The sequence below is a fragment of the Oncorhynchus gorbuscha genome, linkage group LG04 (assembly GCF_021184085.1).
Source record: "Oncorhynchus gorbuscha isolate QuinsamMale2020 ecotype Even-year linkage group LG04, OgorEven_v1.0, whole genome shotgun sequence".
In the NCBI taxonomy this organism is placed as follows: Eukaryota; Metazoa; Chordata; class Actinopteri; order Salmoniformes; family Salmonidae; genus Oncorhynchus; species Oncorhynchus gorbuscha.
In genome coordinates, this window is record NC_060176.1 from 52,094,670 (window position 1) to 52,121,079 (window position 26,410).

General features: G+C 42.1%; 1 protein-coding gene across 7 annotated transcripts; it reads left to right on the forward strand.

Moving 5' to 3' along the window:
* LOC124034250 (two pore channel protein 1-like) lies at positions 1-25,649 on the forward strand. 7 transcript variants are annotated; one of them, XM_046347163.1, is made up of 28 exons: positions 1-679; positions 6,232-6,498; positions 6,730-6,866; positions 8,743-8,919; positions 9,038-9,151; positions 10,416-10,546; positions 10,786-10,874; positions 11,090-11,124; positions 11,239-11,297; positions 14,895-14,994; positions 15,203-15,319; positions 15,407-15,531; positions 15,616-15,664; positions 17,827-17,890; positions 17,999-18,043; positions 18,175-18,231; positions 18,409-18,462; positions 18,581-18,653; positions 18,774-18,881; positions 19,174-19,245; positions 20,399-20,488; positions 20,682-20,797; positions 20,913-20,959; positions 21,088-21,156; positions 21,241-21,337; positions 23,888-24,027; positions 24,180-24,260; positions 24,623-25,649. In XM_046347163.1, exons 2-28 carry the CDS (start codon positions 6,375-6,377, stop codon positions 24,758-24,760), a joined length of 2,508 nt encoding a protein of 835 aa, XP_046203119.1. In that variant the 5' UTR covers positions 1-679; positions 6,232-6,374; the 3' UTR covers positions 24,761-25,649. The 7 variants fall into 7 exon arrangements, with proteins under 7 accessions (XP_046203119.1, XP_046203122.1, XP_046203118.1 ...); XM_046347162.1 differs by having other exon boundaries at positions 609-679; positions 5,653-6,498; XM_046347166.1 differs by lacking the exon at positions 6,232-6,498.
* The last annotated feature ends 761 nt before the right edge of the window (positions 25,650-26,410 follow it).

The window sequence follows — 26,410 nt, forward strand, 5'->3', positions numbered from 1 at the left end:
TATGACACCTTTGCTGTGGGGCTCTATTTGGATGGAGATACCGTTATTTGAAAATATCTCATATTTATTTCGACTTTGGATACAAACCTTAGTTGATGGTGGTACCAACAAAATGCTTATGAGTCATGGTTTACAAAACTATTCTCAGTCTTTCCGCTAGCAAATATTTTTGTAGGCAGTTAATGCTGATGGACTGGACATCGATGAGTTAGAATAGCATAGTTTACTGGTCAATGACAGATGTCAACTCGGGATAAATCAAGCAGCAGTATCTAGCCATTTGACTAATAGACGACTGTTAATGAAGATAAGCTCGTTTATCGGGTGCTTTTCGAGCACTCTTAGTTTAGTGGAGTCACGTGGAAAGTTAGCTAGTTATCCAGGTAGCAAGAGGTAGCTAATGTCATCTAGCTAGCACGATGCGTCGTTATGCTAGCTATGTCGTTTATGTTTTGACCATAGCATTAGCCAGTAGATAAGGGCTAGTCTAGCTAGCAGGAATTATCAGCTAAAAACGCTAGCTAGCTAGTTTGGGGGGTACTACGTTGCTTTTACATGTGGATTTAATCTTGCCAGTCCGGGAGAATGGAGGGTACCGATGACGACGTGCCCCTCATCCTGACCTGGGATGATGCTACCAGCGGTCTGTTGAGCGAGGAGACAGAGAGGGGAGACGAGAGTAAGTTTTTGTTTACATCCACATTTTACTGCGTTGCTAGCTGACCCAGCTAGTAAACGTTATATATCAAAGTCAAAGGTGGCTGCAACCCGTGACAAATCTAATTGCATTTAGCACAGCATATTCATAATGGCTATCGTCATTTTTAGGACTTGTCTTGTAATCTGTTTTAACTTTTCTTGTCTCATAATGATCATTAGCTTACTTGCTAGGCGCTTAGCTTCAGTCTACTAATTATATTCTATTATTTATAATGTTCAGACTAGACTAGTGGTTAGATCGAAGCCCCGAGCTGACAAGGTATATATCTGTCGTTCTGCGAAGTTAACCCACTGTTCCTAGGCCGTCATTGTAAATAAGAATTTGTTCTTAACTGATTTGCCTAGTTAAATATTGTTTTATAAATCGGATTATACGGAACAGCTATGAACTGTTCAGAGCCTTATTGTTTTGGTGACCTGTCCTGTTTGGGGGTTGTTGGTTGATGATCAAATCAAATTTGTATTAGTCACATGCGCCGAATACAACAGGTGTAGTAGACCTTACAGTGAAATGCTTATTTACGAGCCCCTAACCAACAATGCAGTTAACAAAAAAACGGACAAGTAAATAAAGAACAGCAGTAAAATAACAATAGCGAGACTATATACAGGGGGGTACCAGTACAGAGTCATGTAGGTAGAGTTGTTATAGTGACTATGCATAGATGATGACAACAGAGTAGCAGCTGTGTAAAAGAGGGGGGAGGGGCAATGCAAATAGTCTGGGGAGCCATTTGATTAGATGTTCAGGAGTCTTATGGCTAGTAGAAGCTGTTTAGAAGCCTCTTGGACCTAGACTTGGCGCTCTGGTACAGCTTGCCGAGAACAGTATGATTAGGGTGGCTGGAGTCTGACAACTTTTAGGGCCTTCCTCTGATCAAGCCATGAACTGTCCCTCCATCTTTGGAGGTTGGATGCACTCAACAACTTGGCATCAATTATTGGTTGACCTAACTATACAGTAGCTAGGCTACTCATGATTATGTATTGGTTGACCTAACTATTTTTTTAAAACCTTTATTTAACTAGGCAAGTCAGTTAAGAACAAATTCTTATTTACAATGATGGCCTAGGAACAGTGGGTTCCTAGGCCATTTACCTTGTCAGCTCGGGGTTTCGATCTAGCAACCTTCCGATTACTAGTCCAATGCTCTAACCACTAGGCTACCTGCCGCTGCTATACAGTAGCTAGGCTACTCATGATGATGCTTGTTTGTTTTTTTGCTTTTGAATCGCTTTGAGATTATGAAAAGCACGATTGAAATGTAATTGATATTTATTATAGAAATACAGTGCATTCGGAAAGTATTCAGACCCCTTCCCCTTTTCCAAATTAAGTTACGTTATAGCATTATTCTAAAATAGGTTTTAAAAGATTATAATAATGTCCTCATCAATCTACACACAGTACCCCATAATGACAAAGCAAAAACAGGTTTTTAGAAATGTTTGCAAATGTATTAAAAATAAAAAAACAGAAACCTTATTTACCTAAGTATTCATATCCTTTGCCATGAGACTCGAAAATGAGCTCAGGTGCATCCTGTTTCCATTGATTATCCTTGATATGTTTCTACAACTTCATTGGTGTCCACCTGTGGTAAATTCAATTGATTGGACATGATTTGGAAAGGCACACAACTTTCTGTAAAAGGTCCCACAGTTGACAGTGCATGTCAGAGAAGGAATTGTCCGTAGAGGGCCGCGACGAGGTTGTGGGAAGGCATAGATCTGGGGAAGGGTACCAAAACGTTTCTGAAGCATTGAAAGTCCCTAAGAACACAGTGGCCTCCATCATTTTTAAATGGTAGTAGTTTGGATCCGCCAAGATGGGAGAACCTTCCAGAAGGACAACCATCTTTGCAACACTCCCCCAATCAGGCCTTTATGGTAGAGTGGCCAGATGGAAGCCACTCCTAAATAAAAGGCACATGACAGCCCACTTGGAGTTTGCCAAAAGGCACCTAAAGGACTCTCAGACCATGACAAACAAGATTTTCTGGTCTGATGAAACTAAGATTGAACTATTTGGCCTGAATGCCAAGCGTCCCATCTGTAGGAAACCTGGCACCATCCATCCCTACGGTGAAGCGTGGTGGCAGCATCATGCTGTGGGGCTGTTTTTCAGCGGCAGGGACTGGGAAACTAGTCAGGATCGAGGCAAAGATGAACGGACCAGAGTACAGAGAGATCCTTGATGAAAACCTTGATGAGAGCACTCAGGACCTCAGACTGGGGTGAAGGTTCACCTTCCAACAGTACAATGACCCTAAGCACACAGCCAAGACAATGCAGGAGTTGCTTTGGGACAAGTCTCTGAATGTCCCCGAGTAGCCCAGCCAGAGCCCGGACTTGAACCCGATCGAACATCTCTGGAGAGGCCTGAAAAATAGCTGTGCAGCGACGCTCCCCATCCAACCTGACCGATCCAACAAAATGTGGAAAAAGTCAAGGGGTCGGAATAATTTCCGAATGCACTGTATTGGTAATAGAATAGGCATTCCCATTAAATTTGTCACTCGATGAATTTCAATTAATTTTCAATGGTGTAGCAGATAAATTGCAGTGGTCTGAAGGGATGGCAGGTAGCCCAGCAGTTAAGAGCATTGGGCCAGTAACTGAAAGGTCGCTGGTTTGAATCCCCATGCCGACTGTGAAAAATCTGTTTGCCCTTGAGCAAGGCACTTGACCCTAATTGCTCCTGTAAGTTGCTGTGGATAAGAGCGTCTGCAAAATTACTCAAATGGGATAGGTCCATTTTATGAATTCTGTTTCTATGATTAAATTGACACCCACCCTTGTATTTAAGAATATGCTGTGTCTCAACCGATAAGGGCACAACAAAATCACCTCATGATCTAACATGTGAAAATAAGAACAATCTGAGTTCACATGTTTTTAGGTAATTGGCATTAAAATGGCTATAAAATAAAAACATTTTGAAGAAATTATCAAATTGTTTGACAACCCTGTTTGTAAGCTTTCAAATGAATTCAAACTCAAACGTTTATCTTTTTCAGTGATGAAGACATGGATGTGGGGTGGGGTATGCAAAATGGATGTACTTTGAGCAAAATCTCTTTCTGACCACTTACCATGGGCAAACATGTATGAAAGGATTCATTCATATATAAAGGTGTGCAGTAAGAAAGTGATTTAAATCATATGCAACGACCATGAACCAAAGAGTACATCCAAAGGCATCTACTTGAACAGTGACTGTACATTATTTGAAGATAAAATATCATAACCCCTTCTAGGACACTCACCAGAGAGGCAGCTTCTCTGCACGCTGAGGTTAGGTTTTGGCTGACGGCGGTACAGTTTGAGGGTACAGTAGTTTGGGAGGTTCTGCTGATTGTCATCAGAGCAGATAAACGCAGAGCTGGCTTGCTCCTCTGTCGCTTTAAATTAGAAGAGAGATGTGTCCCCCTGACCCAGAGATCGTGTTTGTGTGCGTCTCCACTTCAGTAATCCTGTAGCCTTTGTACCTCACACACACACACACACACACACACACACACACACACACACACACACACACACACACACACACACACACACACACACACACACACACACACACACACACACACACACACACACACACACACACACACACACACACACACATTGCAGACTGCCTCTCACATACACACTGGAAACAGCAGCATCAGCAAAGGCAGATACTTCTGCGTGTGCCCCCCCCCCCCCTCCGCCCACCCACAGCGCACGCGGGGCAGTGTGTGTGTCTCCTCTCTAGGGCCCCCCCGGGCCTCTCTCTGTGTGTGTGTGTGTGTGTGTGTGTGTGTGTGTGTGTGTGTGTGTGTGTGTGTGTGTGTGTGTGTGTGTGTGTGTGTGTGTGTGTGTGTGTGTGTGTGTGTGTGTGTGTGTGTGTGTGTGTGTGTGTGTGTGTGTGTGTGTGAGCTCCTCTGGAAGTGGACAGGAAAAGGACTGGTGTTTTTCCAGGATATCTGGAGTGGGAGGACGGCTGACTACCCTGAGGCCTGGGAGGAGAAGATTGTTCCACAGGCAGTAGAGAGCAGGACACAGCAAAAGGAGGCCTGCTCTAAAACACACAGCCTTGAGCAGACCGTCACTCAGGCTCACGACAGGACATGATCCAGCTGCTGGCTTTGTTCTTGTGATTTAGCCTAGTTGGAGAAGCCACTGTGGAGGAAAGAGAGTATTTCTGTACTATTTTCCTCTTAGCCCAGAGGACTGATCAGGACTGCCCTGTGTGTGTTTGTATGGGCCTGTGGAGCCACAGGCAGGCACGGGGCCTGACCTCAGTTCGTTGTTGACGGGAGCTCTGAATGTTTTATTGTTCTGAAAAACAAACGAGTGGCTGGGACTTTACCCACAGACAGACACAGTGCTATTAGAACAACAGCAGATACTAGGCCACTTCATTATCACCACGTAGCCAGAGGCCTGAGAGAACAGGAGCCTCACCAGGATTATTATCACTCAACTGGAGTTTGATCCCTACACAGCAGCAGACTGAGCTCAGAACACGCTACTGTCACAGTACCTGAATTGGCTTCGGTGTGCAGGATCCGACTGGCTGACAGCTGGCTGGCATAATATCGATGACTCCTGCCTACTTGGCACTTAGATCCAGTGATCACAGATGTCTGTCTGTAATTCCTAAAGAGAGGAGGAGACATTACTGCTTGGTTTTATGAAGATTTTTTTTAGAGTCAATGGTTAGCTGGTTGTATATTATCTTTAGTAAGCATGACTTAAAGTTGGATTCAAATATGGGTTGGGTTGATTTGAATGATTATTTATATCGTTGTGTCTGAGACTGAAGTGATATTGTAAGTACTTAGGGTAAGTTTAAGACGGTAGTTTAGATTTTCCTCAGCCTGCTCCAGACAGTCAAACCAGACATCGCACGGATCTAATCAGGACCTTCTTCATTCTCAGTCTGGTGTCTCTCATCATTAGGAGGTGACCCAACTTCCTGCCTATAACTTGAAGGCCACTCCTCAATCTAACATCAGTGAAGAGCGGCGTTGCCGGTTATAAAAGTGAGCCATGTGCACAGAGAGCAGAACTGAGTTCAAAGGTGAAACTGCACTGAGCGGAGAGAGGGAGGAGCCCAGAGAGGGAGAGAGGAAGGGAAAACGAGGTTAAGAGAAGCGAAAGAGGGTAAGAGAAGTTGTAACTGCAGAGAGTGTGACTGCATTCTGGACTGCCTAGTCTCCCAGGCTGAGGTAGGCTGCTGACAGAGGCTGTGGGATCCTACCCTAGCCCTTTGACTGAAGAGAGACACTCTGGATGGTTCATCTGTCCACCAGTTGTCATCGGACGCTCCAGCAACATTTGTTTTTCATTGAATGGTTTGTTTGTTCCTGGGACAGAGGACATACCTGTCTCTAAGAACACAGGGTGAACCCCCTCTCTGCGCGTGTCTGGAACTCTGAGCTGTGGTGAACTTCTGTCTGGGGATCCCTGTGGGGGATCTGTTTTTACATTGTCTCTCTGACGTGTGTCCGTGTGCAGTGGAATGTTAGCCCGTGCGTGTCCCTGGAGGCGCGAGGACGCTGGACCTGTGAACTGTGAATGACACACACACTGCTTTAGTGGACCACGTCCCCACACCCAAACACACTCAAACTCCTGGACCACTGGTAGCTAGCAGAGCCATGGAGTGTTCGGCAGTGCAGACGGAGACTCCTGGTATCCATGACAACAGTGCAGAGTTGACCCTGGAGGAGAGTCCGGTCCTCATCTCCTCATTCTGCACCGAGCTACAGCTAGATAGCGTGGGTATGTGTGGGTATGTGTGGGTGTGTTGTGTGTGTGTGCTTGCGTGTAGGATATGTTGTGAACATGCAGGATACAGTGCTGTTGAAGTTGTCCCACCAGTTTGTCTACTCTAGTGTGTATTAGCTCCGTAATAGTATAGGAAATGACTAAATATATCTGTCAGGTTTTGGAGGCTCTTTAATTATTTTGTATTAACAAATTAATAATGTTGTGGTTGTTTCTTCTGTGTAGATGGAGGAGGAGGGTATGACATAGTGAATAACCAGGTGATACCAACACCGGGGCCACCACCAAACTACAGTTCACACAATGCCTCACTTCAACAAAGCTGGGAGATTAACTACCAGGAAGCAGCCATCTATCTACAGGTACACACACACACACACACACACACAGCCATTTTGGCATGTTGGCTAGCTAGACTATATTACAGTCTGCTTGGTATTTACTTTAAAAGTTAGATGGTAATGATGAGCTACATTGTAATGTTATGAGTTGTAAGCTGACTGTAAGAAAGCCTAGCTATGGTGGGACACATCAGCATCTTGTGACAGGTAGATCATGTGAGTTTGTGTGCTAAACCTTTTGTGTACTGTCATGTCTATGACTACCATTAAATGTGAAGACTGTTATTTTATCAAATCAATTCTCTATGTGTAATTATTATTATGTGATTAAGCTAATCAGGTCATCTTTAATTAACTAGGAAGTCGGGGCACCACGGGAAAATGTTTAGAGTCTCTATTTCCCGAATCGACTCTTCAGATATTTTCATATCTTATCAAAACAGTCGCTTATTAATGAATTAATATTACCTCATCAGTTCTCATTACTGAACGTCGCAAACCCTTGGATATCTGCACGAACCCTAGCCTAAATGATGAATCAGTGATATACAAATTTGCTTAATTATTTATTTACGAACTAACTAAATAATTACAGAAATATATAACAAACAAAGAGTAGATATTTGGGTTACTACGTGACACAAATAAAAAGTCCCTAGCGGACGAAGCCGATATGACAGCTTGTTAGACAAAGGGGTGGAGACTGAGAAAGAGCGGGAAAGACAAAATGGATTCACTCCACACAGTTGATAATTATAATATTCATTGAAATGCTAATCCTTTGCACATAATTGCAATGTATATATTTCACCGGTCCATCTGCTGGAGAGTCAGTTCATCAGAGTCTGGTTAACTTCTCCAGAAGTCATAATGTCCTTTGTGGTTGTAGCTTTCTCCGCGGCTCTGGATAGTGTCTGTTGTAATGGATACGTCAGGCCTACAGATGGTCGTTGCATAGTAAAGATGTTTCCGCGGTTGTCGGTATTCTCATACTAGACTTTCGTCATTTCCAGCTGCAGACTAGTAATTATACGTCTAGGACTTACTCTTATTCTGTAGTGATTGATAGTCTCAGAGCTTAACCATTTCCAGCCGTGTAGGCAAAACTACATCTGTATGGTCTCTGTGGCCTATAGCGTTGTAGTTCTTAACCATTTCAACATGTAGCGTCAGCTTCATATTTTCTGGTCAAATGTTCAAATGTACATTTAGTCAGGAGTGGGTTTTATAAACTTCTGAGAAAAAGGCAGACCATGATGCTGACGTAATGTCTATGCTCATGGGGGCGTGGCCATTGATTTAATTAACTTGATATAAAAACCCATGTTTTCTCATTTAGAAGGTTAACATCACATTACATCTCTTCACAAATAGTTTAATGTTTAATCACATACGTTTCACAATATTTAGATGTAAACCTGATAGCTGGGAAATGTACACTAAGAGATACAGTTATGTGTGTTTCCTGTCTTCATGAGATTACCAAATGAAACACACTTGTCATGACTCTCTTTTAATTGTCCACGGACCACTCCCACCTTCTCTCAAATATATATAAATATTATTTAATTACTCAAACTTTCGATGTCCAAGTGTCTCTCTGTGTTCCACAGTTTACATTCCAATCTCGAACACTACGGAGCATGGGGGCAGCGTATTTTATGACCGACCATAAAACAGCCAACTTCCCCCTCTAAGAGAGAGAGCACGCTGTAGAGCAGACCCACTGTAAACTGATTCTTCAGATGGTCACAGGAGAGTTATGACAGTACATTTTATTTGTAGCTATAGGTATAGCTCAGGTGAATGGTAGAGAGCTGTAGAACAAATGTATTATTTTCACACTTGTATTATTAAACAGAATTCAGATGCAAGTGTGTGTGTGGTCGGTCCATAGGAAGGAGAGAACAATGATAAGTTCTTCACACATCCTCGGAATCCAAAGGCGCTGGCAGCATACTTGTTTGCTCACAACCACCTGTTCTACATGATGGAGCTGCTAACAGGACTCCTACTGATGGTGCTCTCTCTCTCTGAGGCTCCCGCTGTACCATCACTACGCCTGGATGTTTATGTACGTACACACTGCCATTGCCACACACACTGCCACGGATCCACACCACTCTGGACCTGCTGGGTTAGGGGTCAGAGGTTAGGGGTGAAAGGCTAAAGGATGTGTTCTGTCTCTGTAGGTCCACGCCACTCTGGAGTTATTGGCTCTGGTTATGGTGGCGTTTGAACTCTGCATGAAGCTGCGCTGGCTCGGCTTCCACACATTCATCAGACACAAGAGGACCATGGTGAAGGTACACACTAGAGGTCGACCGATTCATCGGAATGGCCGATTAATTAGGGCCGATTTCAAGTTTTCATAACAATCAGTAATCTGTATTTTTGGACACCGAATGTGGGCAATTAAAAAATATATATATTTATTTATATATTTATTTTTACACCTTTATTTAACTAGGCAAGTCAGTTAAAGAACACATTCTTATTTTCAATGACGGCCTAGGAACGGTGGGTTAACTGCCTTGTTCATGGGCAGAACGACAGATTTTTACCTTGTCAGCTCGGGGATTCGTTTTTGCAACCTTTCGGTCACTAGCCCAACGCTCTAACCACCTGCCTTACATTAAACTCCACGAGGCGCCTGCGTAGCAGGCTGACAACCTGTTACGTGAGGGCAGCAAGAAGCCAATGGCTAGCTAGTTAACAGGGTGCGCGCTAATAGCGTTTCAAACATCACTCGCTCTGAGACTTGGAGTAGTTGTACCCCTTGCTCTGCAAGAGCCGCAGCTTTTGAGGAGTGATGGGTAACGATGCTTCGAGGGTGTTCCTGGTTCGAGCCCAGGTAGGGGCAAGGAGAGGGACGGAAGCTATACTGTTCCACTGGCAATACCAAAGTGCCTATAAGAACATCCAATAGTCAAAGGTATATTAAATACAATTGTTATAGAGAGAAATAGTCCTACAATTCCTATAATAACTACAACCTAAAACTTCTTACCTGGGAATATTGAAGACTCATGTTAAAAGGAACCACCAGCTTTGATATGTTCTCATGTTCTGAGCAAGGAACTTAAACGTTAGCTTTTTTACATGGCACATATTGCACTTTTACTTTCTTCTGCAACACTTTGTTTTTGCATTGTTTAAACCAAATTGAACAGGTTTCATCATTTATTTGAGGCTAAAATGATTTTATTGAGGTATTATATTAAGTTAAAATAAGTGTTCATTCAGTATTGTTGTAATTGTCATTATTACAAAGACATTTTTAAAAACTCGGCCGATTAATCGGTAGCGGGTTTTTTGGTCCTCCAATAATCGGTATCGGTTTCGGCGTTGAAAAATCATAATCGGTCAACCTCTAGTACATACACACAACTGTATAGGAGCATCCCAAGCAGTGCATATAGATTGCAAACAAGAGTGGTCCCAGAGGGACCCCGTGAGACCCTGCATACTCACAAGAGTGACACATTATTGCCTGTCAGTTAGATGGTTTACAAACAGTTATAGTTTCACCATTTCGTATGACTGACAGCTGGTCTCTCCTGTGTGTAGACGTGTGTGTTGCTGCTCCAGTTTGTGGAGGCCATAGTGGTTCTGATCCGGCAGACGTCACACTTGCGTGTGACCAGAGCTCTCAGACCCATTTTCCTGGTGGACTGCAGATACTGTGGTGCCGTTCGCAGGTACACACACACACACACACACACACACACACACACACACACACACACACACACACACACACACACACACACACACACACACACACACACACACACACACACACACACACACACACACACACACACACACACACACACCGCAGATACATCACATACACACCTTTACCTGTATTACCTCGCACTGCTTTGTTGTTTCCAAAGTATGAATAACTGTTGTTGTCACCCTCTTGTCCAATCAGAAACCTGCGTCAAATCTTCCAGTCCCTTCCCCCTTTTATAGATATCCTGCTGCTGCTGCTCTTCTTCATGGTCATCTTCGCCATCCTGGGTGAGACACACAAACACACATCTTGGCTGTTCATCGAAGTTAATAATGACATTGATCCTAAATTACAATCCTCGAAGAGCCTCCAAAAACATTGGACAACAGTGGAAATTCTATGATCTTACAAACAACTGTACCTTGAAATCTAAAACAAAATCTAAATTCAATGATGTTCTATTATGCCTGTCTGAGTATGGATCTGTTCTCTCTCTTTACAGGCTTCTGTCTGTTCTCCCCTAACACTTCTGATCCAGTAAGTGAAACAGTTTGACTGACATTTTCAGTATGTTGTGCCTCTGAAGACTGCTAGTTGTGCTAACTGAAGGGGACTGTCTCATACTGTTTTGTCTGGCTTTTCTCTTCTCAGTACTTCAACACTCTGGAGAACAGCATCGTTAGTCTTTTTGTACTACTGACCACCGCAAAGTAAGACTTGCTCATCTACCACACACCATAACTCCTACTTTATACACCTGTGTCTCTAATAATCTGAAATGTTTCATGCTCTTTGACTGTTGTGATTGTAATGCTCTCTCAAGACAGCATAGTGACTGTTGTGATTGTAATGCTCTCTCAAGACAGCATAGTGACTGTTGAGATTGTAATACTCAATTCAATTCAATTCAAGGGCTTTATTGGCATGGGAAACATGTGTTAACATTGCCAAAGCAAGTGAGGTAGACAACATACAAAGTGAATATATAAAGTGAAAAACAACAAAAATTAACAGTAAACATTACACATACAACCGTTTCAAAACAGTAAAGACATTACAAATGTCATATTATATATATATATATATATATATATATATATATACACAATGTACAAATAGTTAAGGGACACAAGATAAAATAAATAAGCATAAATATGGGTTGTATTTACAATGGTGTTTGTTCTTCACTGGTTGCCCTTTTCTCATGGCAACAGGTCACAAATCTTGCTGCTGTGATGGCACACTGTGGAATTTCACCCAGTAGATATCTCTCAAGACAGCATAGTGACTGTTGAGATTGTAATACTCTCTCAAGACAGCATAGTGACTGTTGTGGTTGTAATACTCTCTCAAGACAGCATAGAGACTGTTGAGATTGTAATACTCTCTCAAGACAGCATAGTGACTGTTGAGATTGTAATGCTCTCTCAAGACAGCATAGAGACTGTTGAGATTGTAATGCTCTCTCAAGACAGCATAGTGACTGTTGTGATTGTAATGCTCTCTCAAGACAGCATAGTGACTGTTGTGGTTGTAATGCTCTCTCAAGACAGCATAGTGACTGTTGTGGTTGTAATGCTCTCTCAAGACAGCATAGTGACTGTTGTGGTTGTAATGCTCTCTCAAGACAGCATAGTGACTGTTGTGGTTGTAATGCTCTCTCAAGACAGCATAGTGACTGTTGTGATTGTAATGCTCTCTCAAGACAGCATAGTGACTGTTGTGGTTGTAATGCTCTCTCAAGACAGCATAGTGACTGTTGTGATTGTAATGCTCTCTCAAGACAGCATAGTGACTGTTGTGATTGTAATGCTCTCTCAAGACAGCATAGTGACTGTTGTGGTTGTAATGCTCTCTCAAGACAGCATAGTGACTGTTGTGATTGTAATGCTCTCTCAAGACAGCATAGTGACTGTTGTGGTTGTAATGCTTTCTCAAGACAGCATAGTGACTGTTGTGGTTGTAATGCTCTCTCAAGACAGCATAGTGACTGTTGTGGTTGTAATACTCTCTCAAGACAGCATAGTGACTGTTGTGGTTGTAATGCTCTCTCAAGACAGCATAGTGACTGTTGTGGTTGTAATGCTCTCTCAAGACAGCATAGTGACTGTTGTGATTGTAATGCTCTCTCAAGACAGCATAGTGACTGTTGTGATTGTAATGCTCTCTCAAGACAGCATAGTGACTGTTGAGATTGTAATACTCTCTCAAGACAGCATAGTGACTGTTGTGATTGTAATGCTCTCTCAAGACAGCATAGTGACTGTTGTGATTGTAATGCTCTCTCAAGACAGCATAGTGACTGTTGTGATTGTAATACTCTCTCAAGACAGCATAGTGACTGTTGAGATTGTAATACTCTCTCCAGACAGAATCAGTGGTGGAAAAAGTACCCAGTTGTCATACTTGAGTAAAAGTTAAGATACCTTAAAAGAAAATGAGTCACCCAGTAAAATACTACTTGAGTAAAAGTCTCAAAGTATTTGGTTTGAAATAAACTTCCTATATAGTATAAAAATAAGAGTATATACATTTTCAAATTCCTTTGTGCAATGCAACAGCAATATTTAGACTTAGGGATACCACCCGTTAGATAATATACGGAACGGTTCCGTATTTCACTGAAAGAATTAACGTTTTGTTTTTGAAATGATAGTTTCCGTATTCGACCAGATTAATGACCTAAGGCTCATATTTCTGTGTGTTATGTTATAACTAAGTCTATGATTTGATAGAGCAGTCTGACTGAGCGATGGTAGGCAGCAGCAGGCTCGTAAGCATTCATTCAAACAGCACTTTCGTGCGTTTTGCCAGCAGTTCTTCGCTGTGCTTCAAGCACTGCGCTGTTTATGACTTCAAGCCTATCAACTCCCGAGATTATGCTGGTGTAAACGATGTGAAATGCCTAGCTAGTTAGCGGGGTGTGCGCTGATAGCGTTTCAAACGTCACTCACTCTGAGACTTGGCTTAGTTGCTCCCCTTGCTCTTACAATGCTTCGAGGGTGGCTGTTGTCGATGTGTTCCTGGTTCGAGCTCAGGTTTGGAGCGAGGAGAGGGATGGAAGCTATACTGTTACACTGGCAATACTAAAGTGCCTATAAGAGCATCCAATAGTCCAAAAGTATATGAAATACAAATCGTATAGAGAGAAATGGTCCTATAATTCCTATAACAACTACCACCTAAAACTTCTTACCTAGGAATATTGAAGACTCGTGTTAAAAGGAACCACCAGCTTTCATCTGCACTTTTACTTTCTTCTCCAACACTTTGTTTTTGCATCATTTAAACCAAATTGAACATGTTTCATTATTTATTTGAGGCTAAATTGATTTTATTGTTATTAAGTTAAAATAAGTGTTCATTCAGTATTGTTGTAATTGTCATTATTACAAATAATTGTAAAAAGTCGGACGATTAATCGGTATCGGCTTTTTTTGGTCCTCCAATAATCGGTATTGGTATCGGCATTGAAAAAAATCATAATCGGTCGACCTCTAATATTGATCCCATAAAGGAGCTCTCTCCTTCAGAGTGAATGGGAGTCTATGGGCGCTAGCTCAAAAACACAACATTAGCACAAATTTCGTCAACATAATGTAAGACATTGCAAAGAGATGTGAGATAATTAACTTGCTATCTGTAGTATCTTATAGCTTTGGAATTGTGACATTATGTACTTTCAAGGAAAATAGCCACGTTTCTCAACATATAGACTAACTTTGAGAAGGGATTGCTTGACGATGAGCTTAGCAACCGCGTGGCACAGCATGACAATGTGAGTGCGATTGGTCGACAGTCTACTGGTTGGGGCGTTATACGTTCCTTCAGCCATTAGATTCCTATCTTCTTTCTTTAATATCTTTGGCAATGGCATCATGCAATGCATCCTGGACTCCATTAAATGACACATTTCTCGAGGTAGGAATATCACAAAAATATGATCAATGGCTCATTCGAGAAAAGACATCAGAGTTATGACATGAGTCAGTATTGAAATCTGACATGTATGATAGACGTTTTTGCAATCTAAAAGTCATATTCCTATTAACTTCCAGTGTAGTGAGAGCAACTTTATCACGGTGCTATGTCATACCAGCCGGATTTCTGCCTGTTTGAATGGCAATAACTCAGATACTCATGAAAACATGAAATGACCCAGGGCATCGATAGAACATCACTCAAAATGGGTGAACCTTTCCTTTTAAGTACTTTACACCACTGAACAGCATAGTGCTTGCTGAGATTGTATTACTCTCAAGACAGTATAGTACCTAATGAGATTGCTGGTGTCCTGTTTCCTCTAGCTTCCCAGACGTGATGATGCCAGCATACTCGAGGAACCGCTGGTCCTGTGTCTTCTTCATTGTCTACCTTTCCATTGAACTCTATTTCATCATGAACCTGGTACACACACACACACACACACACACACACACACACACACACACACACACACACACACACACACACACACACACACACACACACACACACACACACACACACACACACACACACACACACACACACACACACACACACACACACACACGCTGTTGTTTCCTCCCTGTCTACCCTTTGGCCATGGTTTGATAGTGTGTTTGTGTTGCAGCTTCTGGCAGTGGTGTTCGATACGTTTAACGGTGTTGAGAAGATGAAGTTTAAATCTCTGATGCTCCACAAACGCTCCGCTATCGACCATGCCTTCCAACTGCTGGTCAGCAGACAGGTACATACACACACCCAGGTAGTGTCGGTAAGCTGTTGTAACTTATGTATAACTGTTGCATTTCGTGCATGTGTGTTTGCTCCTTAGAGGCCAATGGGTCTGTCTCTGAAGCAGTTTGATGGTCTAATGCGTTTCTACAGACCCCGTATGTCTGCCAGAGACCGCTTCCTCACATACAAGGCCCTAAACACTGCAGGAGCACCCATGCTCAGGTAACACACACACACATAGTGTATGAGCACACACATACTAGAAGTATTTTTTTTTAAAGAGGTGTGTGTGATGTTCTGTTGCAGCCTAGATGACTTCTATAAATTCTATGAAGTAATTGGCCTCAAATGGAAGGTAAGCCTAACACACACACAAATACACAGTTCGCATATGTCTCTGTGTGGATTTACCTATATCTATTCTCCCCTATTTATTTGGACAGTGAAGTAAACATTTTTACATTTGGCTTTATACTCCAGCATTTTGGATTTGAGATCAAATGTTTCAAATGAATTTCTCCTTTTATTCTGGGGTGTTTTCATACATGCACCACATGACCAAAGGTACGTGGACACCTGCTCGTCGAACATCTCATTCCAAAATCATTGGCATTAATATGGAGTTGGTCCCCCCTTTGCTGCTATAACAGCCTCCACTCTTCTGGGAAGGCTTTCCACTAGATGTCGGAACATTGCTGCAAGGACTTGCGTCCATTCAGCCACAAGAGCATTAGTGAGGTTGGCACTGATTTTGGGTGATTTTGCCTGGCTCGCAGTCGGTGTTCCAATTCATCCTAAAAGTGTTCGATGGGGTTGAGGTCAGCAAGTTGGTTAGGACATCTACTTTGTGCCTGACGCAAGTAATTTTTCCAAAAATTGTTTACAGACAGATTATTTCACTTATAATTAACTGTATCACAATTCCAGTGGGTCAGAAGTTTACATACACTAGGTTGACTGTGCCTTTAAACATCTTGGGAAATTCCAGAAAATTATTTCATGGCTTTAGAAGTGTCTGATAGGCTAATTGACATCATTTGAGTCAATTGGAGGTGTACATGTGGATGTATTTCAAGGCCAACCTTCAAACTCAGTGCCTCTTTGCTTGACATCCTAGGAAAATGAAAAGAAATCAGCCAAGACCTCAGGGAAAAAAATTGTAGACCTCCACAAGTCTGGTTCATCCTTGGGAGTAATTTCCAAACACCTGAAGGTACCACGTTCATCTGTACAAACAATAGTATGCAAGTATAAACACCATAGGACCATGCAGCCGTCATACTGCTCAGGGAGGAGACGCGTTCTGTCTCCTAGAGATGAACGTACTTTGGTGCGAAAAGTGCAAATCAATCCCAGAACAACAGAAATGGACCTTGTGAAGATGCTGGAGGAAACGGGTACAAAAGTATCTATATCCACAGTAAAATGAGTCCTATATCGACACAACCTGAAAGGCCGCTCAGCAAGGAAGAAGCCACTGCTCCAAAACCGCCATAAAAAAGCCAGACTACGGTTTGCAACTGCACATGGGGACAAAGATCATACTTTTTGGAACAATGTCCTGTGGTCTGATGAAACAAAAATAGAACTGTTTGGCCATAATGACCATCGTTATGTTTGGAAGAAAAAGGGGGAGGCTTGCAAGCCGAAGAACACCATCCCAACCATGAAGCACGGTGCTTTGCTGCAGGAGGTACCGGTGCACTTCACAAAATAGATGGCATCATGAGGAAGGAAAGTAATGTGGATATATTGTAGCAACATCTCAAGACATCAGTCAGAAAGTTAAAGCTTGGTCACAAATGGGTCTTCCAAATGAACAATGACACCAAGCATACTTCCAAAGTTGTGACAAAATGGCTTAAGGACAACAAAGTAAAGGTATTGGAGTGGCCATCACAAAGCCCTGACCTCAATCCCATAGAAAATGTGTGGGCAGAACTGAAAAAGCTTGTGCGAGCAAGAAGGCCTCCAAACTTGACTCAGTTACACCAGCTCTGTCAGGAGGAATGGGCCAAAATTCACCCAACTTATTGTGGGAAGCTTGTGGAAGGCTACCCGAAACGTTGGACCCAAGTTAAACCATTTTAAAGGCAATGCTACCGATACTAATTGAGTGTATGTAAACTTCTGACCCACTGGGAATGTGATGAAAGAAATCAAAGCTGAAATAAATCTCTCTCTACTATTATTCTGACATTTCACATTCTTAAAATAAAGTGGTGATCCTAACTCACCGAAGACAGGGAATTTTTTACCAGGATTAAATGTCAGGAATTGTGAAAAACTGAGTTTAAATGTATTTGGCTAAGGTGTATGTAAACTTCCACCTCCAACTGTATGTATGAAACTTTTGGTCTCCAATCCAAAATGCTGGAATATAGAGCCAAATGAAAAGTTTTAGCTCCATTGTCCAAATAAATATGTAGGGGAGTGTGTGTATATATATGTATATATGTGTATGTAAATATACACCTCACTGATATGTGCCTGCGTGCGTGTGATTGTACTCTGTAGGCACGGCGGAGCGGGGAACACTGGTTTGATGATCTTCCACACACTACTTTTCTTATCTTCAAAGGTGACTTGTATTTTTCCCTTTCTTCCATCGCATCCACTGCTGTGGTCCTCTCCTCTTATCTAAGGTGACTCAGACTGACTGACATCCTTCTGTTTCTGTCTCTACCAGGCATCAACCTGCTGGTCAAGTCTAAATCCTTCCAGTACACCATGTGTAAGTGGACATCCATTATTAGTAGTATTAGCTATAGTACTATCATCTGGGTTGTAAACCTAGGACCAAACCTAACTCTTGGACGGGACTAACCCTAGGACACATTTAACTCTCCTCTCTCTCCTCTGTAGATGTGGTGGTGGCCGTCAACGGAGTGTGGATCCTCGTAGAAACCTACATGTTGAATAGTAACTAAACCTATTCCCAGACTATTAAGTACTTTTAATGCAGATTCCCTATTTTGCATGATTTTTAATTCAGGACTAGGCTTAATCTGGGTTCAGGAAATCGTCCCTAAGTGTCAAGTAGAGGCCAAAAAGTTGAACAGTAAGGTTGTTTCTGATCTCTGTCCCCTCCCTCTGCAGGTGGATTCTCCTCGTCCAGAATAGTCCCCTGGAGCTACATTGTCTTCCTCACCAGTAAGATCACGCAGATACAGATACACAGAGAGCCACATCCTTTTCGTCACTAGTGAGAACACACATTTTTACTCCGCTCGCTCTCTTTTTCTCTGTCTCGCTCTTTTTCAATCTCTAGTCTATGGGGTGGAGGTGTTGTTGAAGGTAACAGGCATGGGACCGTTGGCCTACTTCAGCTCCGGCTGGAACCTGTGAGTACTGACCATTAAACCCTTAATAAAGCCTTAACCCTAACCCTCAACCCTTAACTTGTCCAATGAGTTTATTCAGTAGCATAACAGCCATCAGTGTCTCTGTGTTCGCCTCACCAGGTTTGACTTCTTTGTGACGGTGTTTGCCTTTCTGGGATTGATTGCTCTGGCCTTCGACATGGAGCCCTTCTACTTCATTGTGGTGCTCAGACCACTGCAGCTACTCAGGTGGGTTACCACGAAAACACGCACGTATTTTGTCAGCGGGGCAATTTGTTTGTGTGGGTATTTTGTTTAGGTGCATATATGTGTGTTACCGGTATGTAGATTCATAAATATTGTGTTGATCATCACGTCTATTAGTGTGTGTGTGTGTGTGTGTGTGTGTGTGTGTGTGTGTGTGTGTGTGTGTGTGTGTGTGTGTGTGTGTGTGTGTGTGTGTGTGTGTGTGTGTGTGTGTGTGTGTGTGTGTGTGTGTGTGTGTGTGTGTGTGTGTGTGTGTGTGTGTACTATCTCTTAGGTTGTTTAAGATAAAGCAGAGGTATCGTAACGTGTTGGACACCATGTTTGAACTCTTCCCGAGGATGGCAAGGTAACAACTTTTCCCCCTGAATGATAACCCACCATATTTACATACAACACATGTACAGTTGAAGTATGAAGTTTACATACATTTAGGTTGGAGTCATTAAAACTCATTTTTCAACCACTCCATACATTTCTTATTAACAAACTATAGTTTTGTCAAGTCGGTTAGGACATCTACTTTGTGCCTGACACAAGTAATATTTCCAACAATTGTTTACAGACAGATTATTTCACTTATAACTCACTGTATCACAATTCCAGTGGTTCAGAAGTTTACATACACTAAGTTGACTGTGCCTTTAAACAGCTTGGAAAATTACAGAAAATAATGTCATGGCTTTAGAAGCTTCTGATTGGCTAATTGACACCATTTGAGTCAATTGGAGAAGTACCTGTGGATGTATTTCAAGGCCTACCTTCAAACTCAGTGCCTCTTTGATTGACATAGGAAAATCAAAAGAAATCAGCCAAGACCTCAGAAAAAAATTGTAGACCTAGTCTGGTTCATCCTTGGGAGCAATTTCCAAACGCCTGAAGGTATGTTCATCTCTGCAAACAATAGTATGCAAGTCTAAACACCATGGGACCACGCAGCCGTCATACTGCTCAGGAAGGAAGTTCCAAAGTTGTTGCAAAATGGCTTAAGGACAACAAAGTCAAGGTATTGGAGTGGCCATCACAAAGCCCTGACCTCAATCTTATAGAGAATGTGTGGGCAGAACTGAAAAGACGTGTGCGAGCAAGGATGCCTAGAAACCTGACTCAGTTACACCAGCTCTGTCAGGAGGAATGGGGCCAAAATTCACCCAACTTATTGTGGGATGCTTGTGGAAGGCTACCCGAAACGTTTGACCCAAGTTAAACAATTTAAAGGCAATGCTTCCAAATACTAATTAAGTGTATGTACACTTCTGACCCACTGGGAATGTGATGAAAGAAATAAAAGCTCAAATAAATCTTTCTCTCTACTATTATTCTGACATTTCACATTCTTAAAATAAAGTGGTGATCCTAAAACAGGGACTTTTTTTACAAGGATTAAATGTCAGGAATTGTGAAAAAATGAGTTTAAATGTATTTGGCATGTGAACTTCCACCTTCAACTCTATGAACCTTGTGTAAGAACCTACTTAATAAAAACTTGTATGTGTTCTCAGCCTGGGGCTGACATTGATCATCTTCTACTACTCCTTTGCCATTGTGGGGATGGAGTTCTTCGCTGATGTAGTTTACCCTAACTGCTGCAAGTGAGTCACACATATACTCTTACACCCAGTTCACTCACACACTAACGTGTCAGTCTAACCTGACACTTTGTTCGAAGCAGAGCCTACCACAGACTAAGAATACTAGAAAAGATATTGGTGCTCCAGTAATATGACGGCCACCTTGGTCAGGGTGGGTTTCAGTTTGTCTCTCTTCTATCTCTCGTACTCACAGTACCAGTACAGTAGCAGATTCATACAGGCAGATCAATGTAACCATAGGCAATAGGACGATGCTGGATGAAGGTTACTACTATCTCAACAACTTCGACAACATTCTCAGCAGCTTTGGTAAACACACACACAGTCGTCAATACTAGGCAGTTCCCTATATACTATTTTGTTATATAATAAACGGATATATTTTGATGTGGGATTCAGCATCTCTCTCTCTCTCTCTCTGCAGTGACTCTGTTTGAGCTGACTGTGGTAAACAACTGGTACATCACCATGGTAAGACTCTTCCTTCTCACACTGTATGCTGCCTGTCACCTGTCTGATTAAACTTCTGCTGCTGCCTGACTGTCAAGCTTGTCCAAGTTACTGAGGTTGATTCACAGCTGCTGTCCCCTACCCAACAGGAAGGAGTGACCTCCATGACAACTCACTGGAGCCGCCTCTACTTCATGACCTTCTACATTGTCACCATGGTGAGAGTTGTGTGTGTGTGTGCCTGCGTGTGTGCGTGCGTGCGTGTGCGTGCGTGCGTGTGTGTAATTTTCTCTGTCCTCTAGGTGGTGATGACCATCATCGTTGCCTTCATCCTGGATGCGTTTGTGTTCCGTATGAACTACAGCCGGAAGAACAAAGAACCACTGTTAGATCCTGAGGGTAAGTGTGTGCATGCGTGCAATGAAAAATGTTTGTAAAATGAGAACGGTATAGTGTTTGAGATGTAACGATGTTTGTGTGGTGTAGATGAGAACGGTAGTGTTTGAGATGTGTGTAACGATGGTGTGTTTGTGTGGTGTAGATGAGAACGGTAGTGTTTGAGATGTGTGTAACGATGGTGTGTTTGTGTGGTGTAGATGAGAACGGTATGGTGTTTGAGATGTAACGATGGTGTGTTTGTGTTGTAGATGAGAACGGTATAGTGTTTTGAGATGTGTGTTTGTGTGTTGTAGATGAGAACGGTGTAGTGTTTGAGATGTGTGTTTGTGTGTTGTAGATGAGAACGGTATAGTGTTTGAGATGTGTGTTTGTGTGTTGTAGATGAGTACGGTGTAGTGTTTGAGATGTGTGTTTGTGTGTTGTAGATGAAAACGGTATAGTGTTTGAGATGTGTGTTTGTGTGTTGTAGATGAGAACGGTGTAGTGTTTGAGATGTGTGTTTGTGTGTTGTAGATGAGAACGGTATAGTGTTTGTGTGTTGTAGATGAAAACGGTATAGTGTTTGAGATGTGTGTTTGTGTGTTGTAGATGAGAACGGTGTAGTGTTTGAGATGTGTGTTTGTGTGTTGTAGATGAGTACGGTGTAGTGTTTGAGATGTGTGTTTGTGTGTTGTAGATGAAAACGGTATAGTGTTTGAGATGTGTGTTTGTGTGTTGTAGATGAGAACGGTATAGTGTTTGTGTGTTGTAGATGAAAACGGTATAGTGTTTGAGATGTGTGTTTGTGTGTTGTAGATGAGAACGGTGTAGTGTTTGAGATGTGTGTTTGTGTGTTGTAGATGAGAACGGTATAGTGTTTGTGTGTTGTAGATGAGAACGGTATAGTGTTTGAGATGTGTGTTTGTGTGTTGTAGATGAGAACGGTGTAGTGTTTGAGATGTGTGTTTGTGTGTTGTAGATGAGAACGGTATAGTGTTTGTGTGTTGTAGATGAGAACGGTATAGTGTTTGAGATGTGTGTTTGTGTGTTGTAGATGAGAACGGTATAGTGTTTGAGATGTGTGTTTGTGTGTTGTAGATGAGAACGGTATAGTGTTTGAGATGTGTGTTTGTGTGTTGTAGATGAGAACGGTATAGTGTTTGAGATGTGTGTTTGTGTGTTGTAGATGAGAACGGTATAGTGTTTGTGTGTTGTAGATGAGAACGGTATAGTGTTTGAGATGTGTGTTTGTGTGTTGTAGATGAGAACGGTGTAGTGTTTGTGTGTTGTAGATGAGAACGGTATAGTGTTTGAGATGTGTGTTTGTGTGTTGTAGATGAAAACGGTATAGTGTTTGAGATGTGTGTTTGTGTGTTGTAGATGAGAACGGTATAGTGTTTGTGTGTTGTAGATGAGAACGGTATAGTGTTTGAGATGTGTGTTTGTGTGTTGTAGATGAGAACGGTATAGTGTTTGAGATGTGTGTTTGTGTGTTGTAGATGAAAATGGTATAGTGTTTGAGATGTGTGTTTGTGTGTTGTAGATGAGAATGGTATAGTGTTTGTGTGTTGTAGATGAGAACGGTATAGTGTTTGAGATGTGTGTTTGTGTGTTGTAGATGAGAATGGTATAGTGTTTGTGTGTTGTAGATGAGAACGGTATAGTGTTTGAGATGTATGTTTGTGTGTTGTAGATGAGAACGGTATAGTGTTTGAGATGTGTGTTTGTGTGTTGTAGATGAGAACGGTATAGTGTTTGAGATGTGTGTTGTAGATGAGAACGGTGTAGTGTTTGAGATGTGTGTTTGTGTGTTGTAGATGAGAACGGTATAGTGTTTGAGATGTGTGTTTGTGTGTTGTAGATGAGAACGGTGTAGTGTTTGAGATGTGTGTTTGTGTGTTGTAGATGAGAACGGTATAGTGTTTGTGTGTTGTAGATGAGAACGGTATAGTGTTTGAGATGTGTGTTTGTGTGTTGTAGATGAGAACGGTGTAGTGTTTGAGATGTGTGTTTGTGTGTTGTAGATGAGAACGGTATAGTGTTTGAGATGTGTGTTTGTGTGTTGTAGATGAGAACGGTATAGTGTTTTGTGTGTTGTAGATGAAAACGGTATAGTGTTTGAGATGTGTGTTTGTGTGTTGTAGATGAGAACGGTATAGTGTTTGAGATGTGTGTTTGTGTGTTGTAGATGAGAACGGTATAGTGTTTGAGATGTGTGTTTGTGTGTTGTAGATGAAAACGGTATAGTGTTTGAGATGTGTGTTTGTGTGTTGTAGATGAGAACGGTGTAGTGTTTGAGATGTGTGTTTGTGTGTTGTAGATGAGAACGGTATAGTGTTTGTGTGTTGTAGATGAGAACGGTATAGTGTTTGAGATGTGTGTTTGTGTGTTGTAGATGAGAACGGTATAGTGTTTGAGATGTGTGTTTGTGTGTTGTAGATGAGAACGGTATAGTGTTTGAGATGTGTGTTTGTGTGTTGTAGATGAGAACGGTATAGTGTTTGAGATGTGTGTTTGTGTGTTGTAGATGAGAACGGTATAGTGTTTGAGATGTGTGTTTGTGTGTTGTAGATGAGAACGGTATAGTGTTTGAGGCAGAGGTGAGTCGTGACGAGGCGTTGGCTACTCTGGAGCTTTATAAGCAGACGTGCCCTGGACTCTCCTCACTCAACTCTCTACAGGGAGTACTGGTGGCCATGGACCGCAGCGGGGTGGGAACACACACAGACCTACACTCACAAATAGACAGACACACACACTCACTCACACAGCTTCACAAACCTTTCCCGTCCTATACTCTCAAAAATATAGACTGGTGTGTGTGTGTGTGTGTGTGTGTGTGTGTGTGTGTGTGTGTGTGTAGAGCTCGTTTCTGGTGTACCTGGGTCGGAGGTCGCGGACCAAGAGTGACCTCAGCATGAAGATGTATGAGGAAGAGATCCAGGTGAGCCTCGTGCTGCCATGACAACCAGAATCCTGCTGACTGCTCAATGCTAGATTTGTCACTTTAAATAAGACTTTAGCTAACGTGACCTAGCTATAAAGGTGATGTTAATCTTGCCTTTTTATCAGAGGAGGCTGGTGGAACGATTACTAGGAAGACAGGTTCAGTGTAAAGACTGGAATGGAATGAATGGACCCGTATCAAACATATACTTTGTTCCATTACAATGAGCAGGTCCACCTATAGTGCCTCCTACCAGCTTCTTCTGCTGTCTAGCAAATTGGATTACAAATTTGTATATTTCTGATGTCAGCTGTGACAAGAAAGATTGTATGATTAATGTGTTATTGGTGTGTGTACAGGAGTGGTATGCTGAGTACTCCAGAGAGAACCTACCCCAGTCAGACCGAAGCCTCGGAGAAAGTGAGCTGGAAATCCCTCCTCCCTGTCCTGACCCTGAACCTCAACCCAACTCACAAGGACCACTTAGTATTAACTAACACTCACTCACTGTTTCGCTCTCTCTCTCTTACACACACACACACACACACACCTCTTTAACTTCAGTCATCATGTCAAAGAGCACTCTGTGAACTTAATGGTGATTGTCTTCCACAATGACAAGACCGAGAACCCCTCAAGTCTCTGTCTGTCTCCTTCCCTTCTTCCCCCTCCTCCCATCCTGAGGAAGTGTACTCCAGCAGCTTGGTCGGACAGTTGTGATGTGGACAGATGTGATGGTGTCACTGAACTAGAGCCTGGATCCTGGACCTGTTGAGATGCAGCAGGGATTTATGTTGATATGAATCATGTTCTCTATCTGAATGGATCTGTGTTCAAACAGGTTTAACATCATTATCTAACCCCAACCCTGACAGGACCTTAGTTTGCCGATGCATTGACAGTCGAAGCAGAGCATCGATTTAGGGGTTAACGGGCAGGGTTTTAAGGGTCAGAGTTAGGCCCTCTAGCTGTGAGACAGAGCTAATGTTCAAGGCCAACACCGGAGTACGAGGAGCCACTAGAATTTGGAATTTCACACTGCTTTTCTTCACTGCTCTGACCACAGAGAGGACACATGTCTGGACAGTGAAAGGACACATACCTGTAGGTGAATACCAGGCTGCCTGTAGATACGTACAAACTCACACGATCCAGCTCCGTCTGCCAGCACTAGGCTAAGCCCCCCTCAACAGCCACTATGCCCACCCCCCCCACCCACCCACCCAACACACACCTCAAACCCCTGCACATGTCCAGTAACCTACAGCTATATCTCCTAGCCAGCGTTTGAACAAACCTAAGAGAAGACTTTACTTTTATAACTTGTTATTCTGTAAGTGTATTATAATGTATTTGGTGTATTAAATGAGGAATCATTTAAATACATTGTTCATTGTATTTGTGTAGCTACCTTTACTTTAAAGTGGCAGGGCTCAGACTAGCCCTGAGACATGGCTATAGACACCTATGGTATTTTAACCATATTCTCTGTGTGGATGTTACAGGAAGGATTTTGTATGTTTTAATTTATATCTTAAACGAGTACAATACACAATAATCATCATCTCAGAACCTAGACATGAGTCTATGCATAAGTGCTTTTTACCCTGATATCACCGCATACACACACAGCCCAGACAGCTTCAACAAGAGAATCCTTTACCAAAGGTGCTTTTTATATGCAACAATTTCAGCTGCAAATATCTATCAGGGACGATAATGTACTACCTCTATAGCTATCGTACATCTGTAGTAGTAAAATAATGCAATTCCTTGATAAAAATGTATAACATTGTTTGATGCAACTGCATAAAGTAGCTTGTTTAGGGCCATCTTCAAATGATTTAAATAGCTGTGCCTTGCTGTTTCACGATTGGTTCCCCTTCTCAGAAGTTGGAACTATATACAGTGGGGCAAAAAAGTATTTAGTCAGCCACTAATTGTGCAAGTTCTCCCACTTAAAAAGATGAGAGGCCTGTAATTTTCATCATAGTTACACTTAAACTATGACAGACAAAATGAGAAAAAAAAATCCAGAAAATCACATTGTAGGATTTTTAATGAATTTATTTGCAAATGATAGTGGAAAAGAAGTATTTGGTCAATAACAAAAGTTTCTCAATACTTTGTTATATACCCTTTGTTGG